Source organism: Cotesia typhae, unplaced genomic scaffold (genome assembly GCF_013202065.1).
Source record: "Cotesia typhae breed Kobodo isofemale line unplaced genomic scaffold, CoteBio_Ctyphae contig_83, whole genome shotgun sequence".
Taxonomy (NCBI): domain Eukaryota; kingdom Metazoa; phylum Arthropoda; class Insecta; order Hymenoptera; family Braconidae; genus Cotesia; species Cotesia typhae.
In genome coordinates, this window is record NW_027423769.1 from 1,167,821 (window position 1) to 1,184,867 (window position 17,047).

The 17,047-nt window shown below is 30.0% G+C and overlaps 1 protein-coding gene across 1 annotated transcript; it reads left to right on the top strand.

The window, feature by feature from the left end:
- Positions 1 to 2,554: 2,554 nt before the first annotated feature.
- Positions 2,555 to 3,940, top strand: LOC141533203 (putative salivary secreted peptide). Its single transcript, XM_074251936.1, has 2 exons — positions 2,555 to 2,792; positions 3,587 to 3,940. Exons 1-2 carry the CDS (start codon positions 2,670 to 2,672, stop codon positions 3,818 to 3,820), a joined length of 357 nt encoding a protein of 118 aa, XP_074108037.1. The 5' UTR covers positions 2,555 to 2,669; the 3' UTR covers positions 3,821 to 3,940.
- The last annotated feature ends 13,107 nt before the right edge of the window (positions 3,941 to 17,047 follow it).

Consider the following 17,047-nt stretch of genomic DNA (forward strand, 5'->3'; position numbering starts at 1 on the left):
TACTCGCACAAATAAAAATAAAAATTCATCCACCATAAAAATGTCGATTAAATAGAATATTATTATTATTATTATCATCTGATTAAGCTGAAGAGGATATAAAATGCCGAACAATGATCTTACTTAGGCTTTATTTAATTCGTTCTTTCATATCTGTCTATCGGCAATTGGCTTTTATATTTACGCGATCCTCGAAAAGGAAAGATAAAAAATTGGCGCACAAGTGGGTGGAGGTCTGATTGAAAAGTAATAAACGGATCTATCTATCTATCAGCCCCTTCCCCTTCCCCTTCCCCTGTTTGATATTCTCGAGTTTTTCGACTTGTTATAGATTTGTTAGGAGCACACACACATACACAAAGATGTCGAGTTTGAGTAATAAAAATAGAAATAAGAATAAGATGAAGACTATCAATACAGTTACATTTAAGTCGACGTCATTGGTACTCTTCTATGCGGAAAATTGAACCGTCGTCTGATTTCCCAGCGCGCTATACACTATAAGCTATAAGCGGCAGCTCCCAAACCCAATAGAAATAACTTTAACTTTTCATAATATCAAAAAGTCTCCAGAGTAAACGGCAAGCGCTTGATTTCTATTGTATTCACGATTAAATTTACCTTATTTCAATTATTCGATCACTACCAATTGCATTTACCGATTTTACTTTTATATATATATTATATACTCGTCTTTTATCGCTTTAAATATTTATAACTATCTCTACCATCGATTTTAATTTTAATTTTAAAACTTTACAAGAAATTAAGAGAATAATTTTAGTTTTTTTTTTTTTTTTATTGGGTAAAATGGGTCATAAATGAATGTCGGGGAGGGTGGGGCAAAAAAAAAATTATATCTTCCAAAATATTGATTTAAAAAAAATTTTTATGAACTAAATTTATTCAAAATTTAATTTTCTACAATTTTCTTTCCAAAGTTTTTCTCAAAAATCAAAATTTCCCAAACTAACTCCACTTTTTCTAAACTACCATCCTTCAAAAATATACCATAAATTTTTGTGACAAATTTTGAAAGCAAAAAATTAAAAATTTACAATATTTTCAAGAATTTTATTTATTTGTTAACTTTTTTACGAGGAGCGTTTGAAAAATAGTTTACGGGGACAGATAAAAAAAAAAAAAGAAAGAAAGAAAGGTCGGTTCATAAATGAAGTTCCTGAGGGATCACGCGGTGGGACACGAGTAAATGTGTCAGCCCCCGTCGAGGAAGGAGGTCTAGTCTGGGCTGGTTGTAGTCGGTGGTCCTCGTCCTTTCGGGACACTTGCGGTGGTAGAACTTGCCCCATAAAACTGCCGCTCCCGGTAAGACAGAGTTTGCTCCAGTGGATACAGATAGCGGTAGGGAGCCAGTCTGTCTTCTACAATATGGAATATATATATATATATATATATATATATATATATATATATATATATATATATAATATATATATATATATATATATATATATATATATATATATATATATATATATATATATATATATATATATATATATTATGTATAAAAGAAGGACTAGACAAGGTTTCAGCCGAAGAAATGTCGACAACGCACTGGCATTTTGCACCCAAAGGGACAAACAGCGCGTTTCAAATTGCACGGAACTTCAAATATGAGTCGTATTTCAAATTTCACTGACTTCTTCCAGGTTATTTCGTCGATTTTTTTGTTATTTATTTCTAGGACGTATAAGTAGAGGTTACAAAGGGATAAGGAACAACTCTGGAGTTGTTAAATTGTAAAAAAAATCGAATATATTTTCAAATTAAAATGGAGAAATTTGATCAGTCTGAAGTTGAGTCAAGTTTTTTTTTTTTTTTTTTTTTTAAGAAATAAATAAATAAAATAAATATAGACAATAATAATAACTCTTGAGTGCAGAATTAATACTAAAAAATCAACTCTATTATCATCATTGTTTAATCCGTTATGATTTATCTCCTCCAAACAAGTCAACACTTGAATCTAAGGTTGAGATGACAGATAATCTTGTCCAACATATTATTATTATTATTATTATTATTATTATTATTATTATTATTATTATTATTATTATTATTATTATTATTATTATTATTATTATTATTATTATTATTATTATTATCCACTAAACTTTCTGGAAAATATCCAAAGTTCTTTAAGCATTCATCTCATTAAACGATTCATTCTTTCCACAATTTTTATCCTTCATTAAATCGTCCTCTTAAGTCTTTTACTCTTCCTCGTTCATTCTATTTACTTTATTTATTAAAAAAATCTTAATTATTTAGTGAGCCATTACTCTCACACCATTATAAAATTCAAATGACTTACAACTCATCACTGTCGATAATTGCAAAAGCAAATATTTGTCTTACTGATAAAAAGATTTTTTTCATAATTCAATAATATAAAATACTGATAATAAATCTTAATTACCGTTATTGACTATTGTTAATTGGTTTTCTAGGGACTCTGAAGTGAGTTTTCGAGGACAAATAATCCCGAGAGATAACATACGTCGGTATAAATAGTTCCCGGATCCAATTAGTGGCGTCAGTATAGTTTATAAAATAACTCGTTTCTTCTCAACTTCTCTTTTCTCATTTTAGTTTTTCTGTTTAAAGAAATAACAGTACAAAAGTATTACGCGGTAATAGTAAAAATGAAACTATGTATTTTTGGAGCTGTATGTCTTGCGCTGGTCGTCCTTGCCGCTTCTAATGATGTACATGTTGGTCAACGAAAACCAGGAGATGTTATTGTTGCTTCAAGACGACTTTTCAGAGTGAGTTTTTTTTTGGTTTTTTTTTGTTTTTTAAATACTAGCCGAGCCCCTTTGAATATTTCCCTAAATATCCTCATCCAATCACCGGTGGTAATTATTTTATTATATTATCGAAATAACAATGATATTAAGTACTACTCTTTAACACAATAATATATATTTAATTAATAAATATTTTCACATTATAATATCACCATTCTATTTGTTTTATCACTAATTCTGTTAAATATTATCTCAATTAAATAAATTAATGCATCAACTGAGTGGACAAGAGTTTCTGAACTCGTGTGTCAGCACACACACTCTGCTCGTTGCCTCAACCTCCTTACACCTAAAATTCCCATTTAATCTAACCAATTTAAAATCTGCGATGTCAGTTACCACAGACTGTCAATAGACGCCACTTCTATTCACTTTTAACACAATTAAATCTCATGTCAACAGATGGCGCTGCTAGTTATTTCTTATTAATTTTTTTTGAACAAACAGAATTTTTTTCACATTTTTCTTCAATAGAAATTAACACAAGCTTTAACATTGCTTCTATAATTCTTCAAACTTTGTAATAATTTTTTTTTATTTCATTAAAACTTGCCAACTTGTCGGCGCAATATTAACATAAATTTTTTTTGAAGAAGCAATTAAATAATATAAAAAAAAAACTTTTTGATATATAAAATAAATAAATTGTTTAAAAAAATGATTAGAATAATTACTAACCCATAAATCGCAATTATCGAGTTAAATCCCTAAAAGCCGGCGAACAGCCACGATTATCCTTCGAATGCTTTCAGCTGGGAGTCCCAGGGAAGCCAATGGTAGCACAGTCAGGATTCAACGCCGATGGTACAATCACCGCCATAAATGCTGTCAATGCGCCTGGATCCAATGCAAATGTAACGATCGTCAAAGGCGGACCCGGAGAGGACCGAGTTGTGGTGGCGGCAATTAGCGAGCCTGGAGCAGGTCTCGACGTTCAGCTGGACATTTACGCTCTCCTGGCCACACCATCTCCGCCACCGGCCTAAATTACCCTTCGGCCGCTGCGCTGTGGTCTTAGACCCACTTTAAGTCATTGGTCACCATGGTTACCATTTCTTCGGAATTTTATGTCGATCATAATCAATAAATACCACATTTAATTCCAACTCTGATACTGAAATCTTCATTTTATCCTCGACCTTATGCTCTAAGTTGGAAAAAATTCTTGAGAAAATACGCTTGTAAATTTTCATGAGAATTTCTGCAACAACATTGGCTACAAATTGCGGAAAAATATGTTTACACCCGCTTAAATTACCCGAGCACTTACGGTGCCTTTTAGCTAGAGATTACTTTTCACTTCTTATGTGCAAGCAGAAATGATCGTCCTTTACTTTTAATCCCAAGCTTGTCTGCGTAAAATCGGCTGAAATATTTTAAATTAATTCTCTCCTTTTTTTTTTATTATTTTTTTAATGCAACTAATAGCTGAAATTTAATTTTTTTTCTCCCTTTTTTCTCCAGGAATTTTATTAAGAAGCTTGAAAAAAAAAAAAAAATTTCCGGGTCAGGACTCGAACCCGCGACCAAAAATTTGAAAAATGTAATCAGCTATTTACAATCAGTAAAAATAAAATTATTATTGAATTATTTATATTTTAAAGAAAATTTCTTTGATCTGTTGATGAAAAATACTGAATTATCCAAAAGCGACGGTATTGTCTTATATCTATACAATATGAGACGCATGACAATGAAAGAGCTGGAATTCCAGTGTAGGGTGTAAATACGCATTGCATTCCTTCGGCGTTGGGCGTGAAAACTAAACGTGTTTGGGATATGAATGAGATGCGATGAACCGGAAACTCTGGAGCAGTTTTCAATATAATGTCATAAAAGCCATCTTCGACATCCCGAGAGCTGGTTGTCAAGCTCATGAGAGCTTTGCCGGCGGCCTTCAGGAAAAATAACGCTCTGAGATCAAAGACTATCGCCAGAATATTTTTAATATTAACCTCTTCGCTCTTTTCTTTTGTACAAACTACCACATATATTGCTGTCCATATTAGATTCTTCAAGTGAAGGATTTTTATTTAATTTTACTGAAAATTTCAGGTTTATTATTCTTATTAAATTAATTAAGAAAGAACGACTGTCTCATTTAAAAAAAAATTTTTTTAAATTATTTCAGATTTTCGGCAATAAATTAAATTAAATTTCAACTTTAACTAAATTAAAAATTTCTATTTAAATTATTGTCTTGCAGGCACTTGAGGTAGAAAATATTGTTGTGCAGACGTGGAGCAAACGTCAATACTGAATTCGGATATATATTTTTGAAAACAGACGTTTTAGCTTTGCCATTTTTTCAGCAGATCCAAAGATCAGATGTCGACGTCGTTTAATGCCAGATCGGTTGCATTCTATGGAGGCTGGATAGAAGGCACGTTACGTCTCCGCATGCCAGATATTGACTATTCCGTTTAAACTGTTCGTTCGCATTGAGAACTGGCTGAAAAAGGTTGAATCTCTTTCTTCTCGCCATTTCCTTTGTCGCTTTGTCTAAATGACAATGCGATCCTGCTTAAGTTGTTCAACTTGCTGATAGATAGACGCGCTTTTTTATCAATGCATAATATTTTTTTTTAAATAAAAATTTGAATTTTTTGTCGTAATAAAATTTTTCTAAAATTTGGCCAATTTTAATTTTTTAAAAATCATAATAATTTTGCCAAAAATAAAATTAAAAAAAAAAAAACATTTTTCCTTTTTATTTAATTAAGGGCTTTAATTTTGACCAATTTTTAATTTTAAAATTTTCTGACAAAATTTAAACATTATTTAAATAAAAGAAAAAAATTTTTTTAATTTTTAAATTATCTAAAAGCCGGATTAAAAATTTTTTCTACTTAACTGATCGTTAATAAAATAAAAAAAGATCCGATATAAATTCTTAATACACTTTATCCTCATTAAATAATCCTTTCCAATTAAATATTACAACTCTGGGCTTCTCATTAACAGAAACAGAAAAATTAAAGTCGATAGCAATAATTAAAATCGTTTGGATGAATAAGCGACTGCGACAAGAGAAAATCCCCGTCCGTCTGTAAAAATATTAAATAAACGTATTTTTAGTTTTTTTTTTTTTTTTGCGCTTTTTAATAACGCGCTGCACTGTACACTATATATATATATATATATATATATATATATATATATATATATATATATATATATATATATATATATATATATATATATATATATATATATGTAGCTGTATATAGAGTAGTCGAGACATTAAATACACATGTTTTACCATACCGGCAGTCTATAGCCGCGTTATTATTTTGTTTTACTAATGAAGATTTTTGAGCCGGAAAATTGTCACGTACAGGAGGAAGAAAAAGGAAAATTCATTTCCGCAGTCACGTGAAACGTTAATGTACTCCTCCTGTCTATTTATTCTTTTTTATCACTTTTTATGAATACAACAAACATCAAATTGCCAGTTATACCTTCCCAGCTATTTGTATTCATATTTTTATATATTTTGAAATTTTATACGCAGCAAGTTTGTTTGTGTAATGCAGAACAAATATACCTATTTGAATTAAATTTGCTGTAACAGTTGAATTGTTTTATTTTAATTAATTTTTCCGAAGCCAAAAAAACAAATATTTTCATTATTATAAAATAATAAAAAAATTTATTTATTTAAAAATTAAAGTTTGGTTTTTATTTTTATTCAAAAATCTTCAGATTTTTTTTAAAAATTTTTTTTACAATAATTTATTTGTGAGAAGAATTCTTAATATTTAATAAAAATTTTTTAAATTAATTTTCATTATTAAAAAAATGATTTATTTATTTATTAGAAAAAATTATTAGTGTAAAAATAATAAAATAATACACTTAAGAAAAATGGAGCGTAAAAATTGTACTTTTATTTGTTCGCGCACTCTTCAAGACCAAGAAGTGAAAGAAAATATTGATGCACCAATTTGCCGTCTTTTATTGCTCCCAAGTATCATCAAGAGATGAAGAATAAAGTTAATAATTTATTTTTTTTTTTTTCAAGGTAATTTTTTCTGAGTCCATTTAATTTAATTAAATGATTCAAATTATTTGACATTATTAATTTTCGCCAAAATTGGGTTCGCCATTTTGTCGGTAAAAGTCCTTCTTTTTGAAATACAATTTTTAAACAGTCAAAAAAATTTTTAACATTTTTTTTTTGGAAATTTTCTTAAATTAAAAATAAAATTGTTAAATTAAAAATTTTATTAAAATTTCTTATTTAAATAATTAATATTTAAAGTATAAATTATAAATTTAAACTTGTAATATATTTTCCTGAATACAAAATTATTAACATATTTTGTTGTATTCAAATGAATGAGTAATTTGTTTTGTGTATGTAGGGTAATTCATACGTAAATGTAAGCTTAAACTAATTATTATTAACTGTCTAGATAATATGTATATACAAATACAAATGTGAGTTTTGGAAAGCTATTTAGTAGTCAGCCGAGTAATAATCCCTATTGTTAGTCGAAATAATGGCCCTTTTAATTGCTACTTTCATTATTTACCGCAATATAATACCGTGAGCTAATAAATCAACAAAATAAATTTTTCAAGGATAAATTTTTGTAAACTTTGAAGTGTAATAGAAGCGGACTGCTCAATTTGGTTGTCGTGGAGATATTAATTACTTGGACTGAAGCAGTGTTGAACTCGGTAATGATCAGAGCCACTCAACGCGTTTCTCGACACTTCTGATCTCGGAAGATAATATCCGCATTAACTTAACTTATGTCATGCAAGCTAAAGTTTCCGTCATCGGAGTTTTACCTCAGGCGAGACTCAACCTGGTGACATGTAACTTAATTTAATTGCTCCCTCTGAGAGAATGGATAATTTATTTCAATATTGCGCCGACAAGTTGGCAAGTTTTAATGAAATAAAAAAAAATTATTACAAAGTTTGAAGAATTATAGAAGCAATGTTAAAGCTTGTGTTAATTTCTATTGAAGAAAAATGTGAAAAAAATTCTGTTTGTTCAAAAAAAATTAATAAGAAATAACTAGCAGCGCCATCTGTTGACATGAGATTTAATTGTGTTAAAAGTGAATAGAAGTGGCGTCTATTGACAGTCTGTGGTAACTGACATCGCAGATTTTAAATTGGTTAGATTAAATGGGAATTTTAGGTGTAAGGAGGTTGAGGCAACGAGCAGAGTGTGTGTGCTGACACACGAGTTCAGAAACTCTTGTCCACTCAGTTGATGCATTAATTTATTTAATTGAGATAATATTTAACAGAATTAGTGATAAAACAAATAGAATGGTGATATTATAATGTGAAAATATTTATTAATTAAATATATATTATTGTGTTAAAGAGTAGTACTTAATATCATTGTTATTTCGATAATATAATAAAATAATTACCACCGATGATTGGATGAGGATATTTAGGGAAATATTCAAAGGGGCTCGGCTAGTATTTAAAAAACAAAAAAAAAACAAAAAAAAACTCACTCTGAAAAGTCGTCTTGAAGCAACAATAACATCTCCTGGTTTTCGTTGACCAACATGTACATCATTAGAAGCGGCAAGGACGACCAGCGCAAGACATACAGCTCCAAAAATACATAGTTTCATTTTTACTATTACCGCGTAATACTTTTGTACTGTTATTTCTTTAAACAGAAAAACTAAAATGAGAAAAGAGAAGTTGAGAAGAAACGAGTTATTTTATAAACTATACTGACGCCACTAATTGGATCCGGGAACTATTTATACCGACGTATGTTATCTCTCGGGATTATTTGTCCTCGAAAACTCACTTCAGAGTCCCTAGAAAACCAATTAACAATAGTCCATAACGGCAATTAAGATTTGTTAATCCCATCAGCAAATTTTAGAGTTGGAGGAAGTTGAGGCAACGAGCAAAGAGTGTGTATCCCCATACGAGCACAGAAAATTTTATCTACTACACAAAAAACTATTTATTCATATAAATTGGCCTAAATAAATGTTATTATGGATAAATTTGATGAATAAAAAAAAATTGATAGATTTTTTTTTTAGCTTTTGCTATAAAAATAAGTTTAATAGCTATTTTTTGGACTATGGCTTCATCGGTAAGAAATTCCGAAGTTACTTACACAAATGTACGAAACTTTGGGATGGTTGGGGAAGACCTGAGGTGGGAGTGGGTGGGAGAGACTGCGAGAGGGGATGAAAATGTGTCGAGTGTATGGAAAAGAACTTCCTTATGTGGAGGTTTCCCGGGAGCGCTTTACTTTGCATATTCTAGAATGGGAAAACTTGGAGATACTTGCCCGAAGTTTTGTGTGACAGATAAAATTTTTTAAGCTGGATAGTTTTGTCGATACGGAAAAAAAGCGGACATAAATATTGTATACGTATTTATTTTTTATTATTATTTTTTTTTTTTTTTGATAACTTTTTGATAAATTAACACGGCAAATATTATTTTTCCCACCTTGTGTATCCTTTGAGCGATCTCGTGTTAACACCAAGCGTTAAGTGTGCAAGAATCGATCTTAACCTTGAATTTATGCCCGACAATGCGGTAATACAAGCCTTGCGTTTATTCATGTGCAGGCTGTTAGGAAGTGGGAGGGGAGAAAAAAAGAAGATTGTTAATACAAGAGAAGCACGGCTAGGCGTTTGTCGGCAGAAACAACCCGGGCGGAAACCCGTTGGAGGTTCCCTGTGATCAAGTGTAATCTCAGCGACTGCTTATTTACACCCCGAGGTACCAGGCGCTTCGCCACACACCACACCGCACACCTTTGCCAGCCCTCGGTTGAGTCTTACATAATTTCGAAAATTATTAAATTTTTTTTTCATTATTTAGAGGAAAATTCTAGTTATTTTCAAAAATTTTGAATTTTTGGAAATTTGAAAATTTTTTAGAGCTTTGATTATTTTTTTTGGGTCAAAATTTGGTCAGAAGTCATAAAAAATACATTGTGATTTTTGGAAAAATTGGATATTTATAAAACTGGGCTTATTTTAGAAACTTTTGATTATAAAGGAAATTTTTTGGGACAAAAGTCGTGGGGAATTTGATTTTGAACAATTTTGGTATCATTGTAAATTTTTTAAAAATCAATATTTTAGAAGATATAGTTATTTTTTGTCTAAATTATAATCTTAAATTTTTGGAAACTGTATATTCTTGAAAAAATGGCTGTAATTTTGAAAATTTTGATTTTGGAAGAAAATGTTTTAAATAAAAGTTGTAGAAAATTAAATTTTGAACAATTTTGGTATTCAAAAAATTTTCCTAAACTCAATATTTTAGAAAATGTACTTATTTTTTGTCAAAATCGCGATTTTAGATTTTTGGAAATTAAATATTTGAAAAAATGGTCGTAATTTTGAAAATAAAAATTTTAGAAAAAAAATTTTTCTACAAAAATTGTAGAGGATAGTCTTGTGACTAACTCAGCCTTCATTAAAAGTCTCCAACCCTTCTAGTCTCTTTATATTGCTAGTAAAAGTGCTTACTCCAAATCCTGAGGAAAAAACTGCAAAAAAAGGAGTTTATCGATCGATAATTCAGATCGTCGGACTGTAGCAACAACACGGCAAACTCGATCTCTTTCAGCGTCGAATGCGATGCATGATATCAGTCTTATGGAGAGTATAAAATGGAAAGTGGGTTTATATCGTGCAATACCCGGAATCAGGAATCAGGAATCCTCTCCAGAGCGCTGTCTCTATCCGGAGCCGTTTCGTTATCCGAATCTCTCGAATTTCCTATCAGCGATTCGTTTTTGATGCGCTGTCCACTTACCCCGATACGTGTACGTGTACAGAGTGAGTATAGTAACAAGTAACAAGTAAAGAGCCGAGAGCAAAGAGTATAAAGCAAACACGAGTGGCTTACGTGAGCACCGTTTTCATCTGCAACAGCTCCAAGGAGTTTACCTGCCTCCTGCTCTCCCCGTCGCAAAATACCATTTTGTGTATCGTGCAACTCTGCTGATCCAGGGATCCGAAGATGTGATACTTGTTCTCGCTTATCAAACCAGCCCTGAGGTCTGTTGTTCCTCCCAAACTGATACTTAACCTCCGTTCGCCTTTTAGAGCTATTCCCAATTTTAATATTCATTTATTTTGTCTAGACAAACTATTCACTTGATTTTTTAATAGTTTTAATTATTAATTAAGTGTTTGATTAATTTATCTAGTGATTAAATTGCTTGATAGAGCTTAATTAAATTTTTTTAATGGAAAATTTTCAAATTTTTAAGAAAATTTTAGAGATTAAGAGACTGTATTTATTAATTAATTATTTGAAGGTTAAATATTCAAAATATGAGAAAATTTTAAGAAACCTTTTTTGTAGAGCATTAAATTTTCTGTAAAAAAGGTTTCTTTTGATTTTCTTGTATCTCTAATAGTTTAAGCATAATTAAAATTTAATTGAGTAAAAAAAATAAATCCATATAATTGTAATAATTGTCAGTAAAAAAAAAAATAATTTAGTATTATAAATAAAAAAATGTTTCCCTTAGATAACTCGGAAGAGAATAAAAGTATACGAAAAAGATATAACAGAACGTAAGATTCGAAGCAAAGGCAAACGTTAGCAGCGGATTGAGGTGATTATGGTTTTCTTGCGGTTTTCTTTTGATATCCCTAGAGCCCGGAGAAGCAGGCCATCGGAAAGGAATCACCATGGGGTACTCAGACTCTGGAGTCTTTTCTTTGGCTATCTTCCTTCAGTTAAACTTTTATTATTATTTTTATTTTCACTGCTGTTATTATTATAAGTATTATTATTTTTGACTCAAACTTTATATTTTTTTATTTTTTATTTTTATTTTTACTTTTATTATTTGATGTTGGTTGTGTTCTTTTTGATGGCAAGATCGTTAACTCCAAGTGGGTAATCATACCCACCGGTTTCACGCCACAGTCGACCGGAGATCGGAGAACGGAAAGACTAAGATCGGACGGCTCGAATCCCAAAGCAAGCTTTATACTGGGTGAAAAGATTACGTAGCACGGTGGTGTGCAACACTAATTTATTTTTATAGATTCTCAAATGAGATTTCTTTCTGGCTACCACCAAAATTCCGACGGCCTCAACAAGCTACACCTTCTTTTTTACTTCAATAATAAAATAAATAAATATTTATAATATATTTTTTTTACTCCAGCAAACCAAAAAAAAAAAAAAAAAAAAATTAAAATACAACTCTAAAGCTAGTTTACATTTGACACCAAAAATTAACATATTGTTACATTATTCCTCAATTTTTTAACAAAAAAAATTATGATCTGATTATATATGATCAAATTTGATCATAATTGGAATATATATGACCATAGTTGATCAGATGTGATCAGATATGTGATCACAATTGGTCAGATATGATCATATCTGATCAAATCATATTTAGTTAGATTTATATCATAAATATGATCATATGTGATCTGATCATAAATGTGATCGTATATGATCTGATCATATGTAAATATACATGATCACGTATGACCATTTGTAATCATATGGGTCATATATGATCAGATATGACCATATGTGATCACATAAAATGGAAAAAAAAATTTTTTTTTTTTGAGTATGTAAATTTTAAATTAAAAATAAATGAAAATTGTAAGGCCACCCGGTATGTTAAAGTATCCAGCTCAGAACGATCGTGCATATGTATGTAAAATGGGTAGACACATATAATTATACCTCGGAGTTCTGCACCTCGAAGTGGCTGTCTTGTTAGCGGATCTCAAGAGTAGGTGCCCAAACACCTGCTTGATTGTTAATAATTTAACAACTCGTATCCGACATCGCGATTTCGAACCCTTCAATTTGTTTTTACCGTCCCCGGGTGAACAACACGAGCTAAGTAATATTTAATATTTTATAATTTCAGACGAATTTCACTCGAGAGTGCACAATAAACAATAACAACAACAACAACAACAATAAGAGATAGGAATTAATTTAATGGAAACTTTGAAAATGAATACAAGAATTTTCTAGGAAGATTCTCTTCGAATAGACAATTAGATGTCAGAAGTACATTAATTAATATGACGTGTGTGCTTGAGTTCATATTCTTAGACGAGGAGAAATTTAATATAATGGCGAACCTGAGCACAATATTCTCTTTATATCGACAGTCGGAATAGAAGTGCGCTAATTTCTCGGCTAAATCGGAATCAAAGGTAAATTTCTTAATGAATTTCTTAGTTGTATCGCAATTCCGTCCCTTCATGCCATCATTATCATGCATCTTATTGTCTCTTTTGTCTATCCAGCTATTAATTAATTCATTAACCCCTTTCACTCCCGTCCTCCACCTCAGTCGTCTTTTCTCAAGACGACAATTAACGGCGACGAGTGATTACGGGTTGAGCTTCAACATTCTGTAATTTCGCGACTAATTAATACGTCTGCTGTAATAAGAGTTAGACTATTCATCTTTTGTCGGTCTCGGTCTTTCAAGATCGATCGATTGTCATTCTCAATCTCTGAGATATTTTTATCAATCTAAAATTTTTATTATAATTGTTATTATCATTAATTAAAAATAAAAATTTTGAATTAAATGCTAAATTTTTAACTAGTCACCATAAAAATGGCTATAACTCATAAAATTTGCTATAAAAAACGTTTTTGTCATATGGGGCTATCTTCAATATTTTAGGAGATATAGGCTTTTAATAAAGCCTCTTTATTTAGTCGCGATAAAATATTTTATCTAAGACAAAAAAATTATTATTTTTATTTCTCCACGTGATAAAAAATAGCAAATTGATTCCCAATAATCCAATACTTGACCGATAAAGCGGTGGTCATTTTGCGTAACCGTAATTAATAATAAACATCGAGGCGCAAAATGTTCAACGCGAGCGTGTTGATATTAACTGAACGCCAATTAAGATTGAGTTTGCTGTGAAATATATATATATATATATATATATATATATATATATATATATATATATATATATATATATTGGTAAATTAGTAGTTCCCTTTAACTGACTTGGATCCTCAGTTATCGGTGGTATTGATACTCCAAAGTGCCCACAATCTGACAAGTTACCAGGTGATCGATGGCGGTAACCATTAGCGGTGATTCTTCTTCAATCCGTTATCACACTAGTCCATTTTCCAATTATACCCCGTTAAATGTTTATTTTCTTTTCAGTTTTACAATTAAAAATCAATTTTTTAATTTTAAGTTTAATGCTTTTTCAAAAAGATCCTTGTCAATTTTTTTATCTTCAATTAAAAAATATAATAGAAATAAATAATAAGAATATAATAATATAAATAATAAAAAAAAAAAAAAAAAAAAGAAACCTTTTGATATTTAAAAAAAAATAAAACTCAAAATTTTGTGTTAAATATTGAAGACAAAAAAATAAAAAAAAAAAATTTTTTTTTTTTTAAGAAATTGTCTTATCTATAAAAAAATTTCTTATCAATTTTCATATCTTAAATATTTTATTCAAAAATGAAATCACAAGTAACAGAAGATTAAAGATTAACTGTTGATTGGTAAACTTAGAATTTTCATAAAAGCATTTCTGTGAAATGAAATAAAACGTAAGATCTGGCAAAGCACTTTCAGAATATTGATAAATGATTTTTATTATCTTGGAGACGAAAATAAAATGAGAATTTGAATGTAAGGCGCGGGTGGGATTCGTTTGAATCAGCTAAAGTTGACGTGGAAAATGAATGCAAGGATCGAAAGCCCGCTTATGGGTTATGGAGTGAAAAAAATATTGAGACCGAGGGAAGGAAAATGAAAGAGCAAAAGGGAGCTTCACGGTTACGCGGGCTTGCGCAATAAGAGGGACTGAGGGAGTGGGTGGTGGGAGGAAGGGCAATGCAATTTTACGCTCTGTCGGAAATACCATGGGTTGTCTGTGTGATGAAAACACCTATTTTTATTTTATTTCGCTCTTTGCATTTGCTCTTCCCCCCACCGTCATCTCTCTTAATGCAAACACGTCATAAACAAGTTCACTGCGTACTTGACAACTACTAAATTTTTAAATAACCCATCAGCTTCATCACTTCCTCAGGAAATTTCTTATTTTTCTCCTCGGACTTTTTATTAACAATTCTGTTTTTGAAAAAACGTCTATTGCTTTCTTCGAAACGAGAGAATTGTTTTATTTTTAATGGAGAGGGTATATAAGTCAATTAGCTGGAGCGTACGAAAATAATAAAACAAGGAATAAATTTAGGATGAGTGTGTAGAGAAATTCAATGAATAAATGAACAATTTTCCTTTTTTTTTTTTTTTAAATAATCCTAAATTTATTTGATAAAAATTTAATATCAGATAATAGCTAGTATAATCCAGATTATAATGAGTATAATCTGGATTATAATGAGTATAATCCAGATATCACTCTGTATAATTTTGTCCCAAAAATTTTTTTCTAAACTCAAAAGTTTAATTTAAAAAAAAATTTTTTCCAAATAAAAAATTAAAAAATCGTAAAACGACTATCTTCTATTTTTCGTACCGTAAAAAAAAAAAAATTACACCAGCGATCATAAAAATAATTTATGTACTGGAAGTTGTACGTCCTGTTAACTTGAGTGTCACCCAATTTCCCACATGATCGGTAACGCGACAAAAAATTAATAATCCATCTTATCACAACTTTTCAGATCCAAGCCGCAGAGTGTGACTTATACAAATTTGAACAAGCCTCAAATTAGACTTCAAAATACGAAATAAACATAAATAAAATAAAAAATTGAGTTTCTGTTGAGCCTCAGTCCGAGGTAGAACCTTAAAATTATTTTTTGGAGTTAAATATTGAACAAGATAGCAGCTGAAGGGTTCGCCAGTTAATTAACGAAAAAGAAAACTTTGAAGTTTCAAATATCTAAATGTTATTTATCGCTGAATGTTCGGACTCTCTTTCATCAGCGCCAGGAAGGTAAATCGCTCCAAGGACGCTCTACAGCTCCAGCATCATCACTATATATAAATATACATAGCTGACATACGCGTTGGCTATTATATTATAATAGCTTTTTTAAATTTACGATTGACGTTTTATTATTATTGTGTGTTGTTATATGTTTTACCTCGCTGGCTCTAGGTCTAGGTCCTTCAAGGTGCTAACTTATCGATTTGGATTGTTAATAAATTATTAACTTCCTACGAACACGGCCCTTATTATTATTATTATTATTATTATTATTATTATTATTATTATTATTATTATTTATTTGTTGATTAAAAAAAATTTTTTTGACAAATTAGTAAAATATAAATTTTAGAAATTTTTCCGGGTCTCTAATTTCATTAGACAGAATACAAAATTGAAGTAATAAAAAATTTTAGTAAAAAAATAATTTAAATTCGCCATTAATGGTAAAGTTTAAAATAAAAATTGAAGAAAAAAGTATCCATTAAAAATAAGTTTGAATGAGGAGAAAACTTTTCTTATTTATTATTTACATGTAAAACCCACATGATATATATATGTGTGTATAAATTTTTTTACCGATGAAAAAGTGAAACTTGATGCGGTAAAGCACAGTTGAGTATAAATCAAAAAAGTGTCTCAATTTAAAGTTTTGACAAGACACAAGAGAGGATTGTAAAATGATTGTCTCTATCTTTGGAGGATCGACGAGGACTCCGGTGCCCTGAGGTGGTAGTTTTTGTTATCTCACCACATCCACAGCTGACGTATAACTATTTCGAGTGGTGGTTATCCTACAGGCTTCATAGCAGCCAAATGAATTTTTCTTCGTGATTTTATATATATCGACACGGCTCTTGTTATTTGTAACTTTTTCTGTCATTATATTTATTATTATTATTAAATTTTTATTCATCAGTAATAAATTTTTCTCGACTTTCCACGTCTTACTTTTTTATCGTGTAGATGCACAAATCACGCTCGATTGACTTTGAATTATCTCAGATATATATTATATTTTAGATTTATAATAATTTATTTAACATTTCTTGTTACGTCTATTCAAATGTAAATAATTAAATTCCTATAATAGAAAATATAACCAGATAAATTGAAAAATTATTATTATCATTTTAGAAATCTATTCAGGTTATAAATCGTAACAATTAATCAAATAATAAATTTTTTTTTAGGTTGGGTAAATATTTTTCTTCAACTGGAGCCTGAATCGTTTTAAAAAAAAAATATAAATTTAATGTTCTGTCTTAAAATAACACGCCCACTATAATT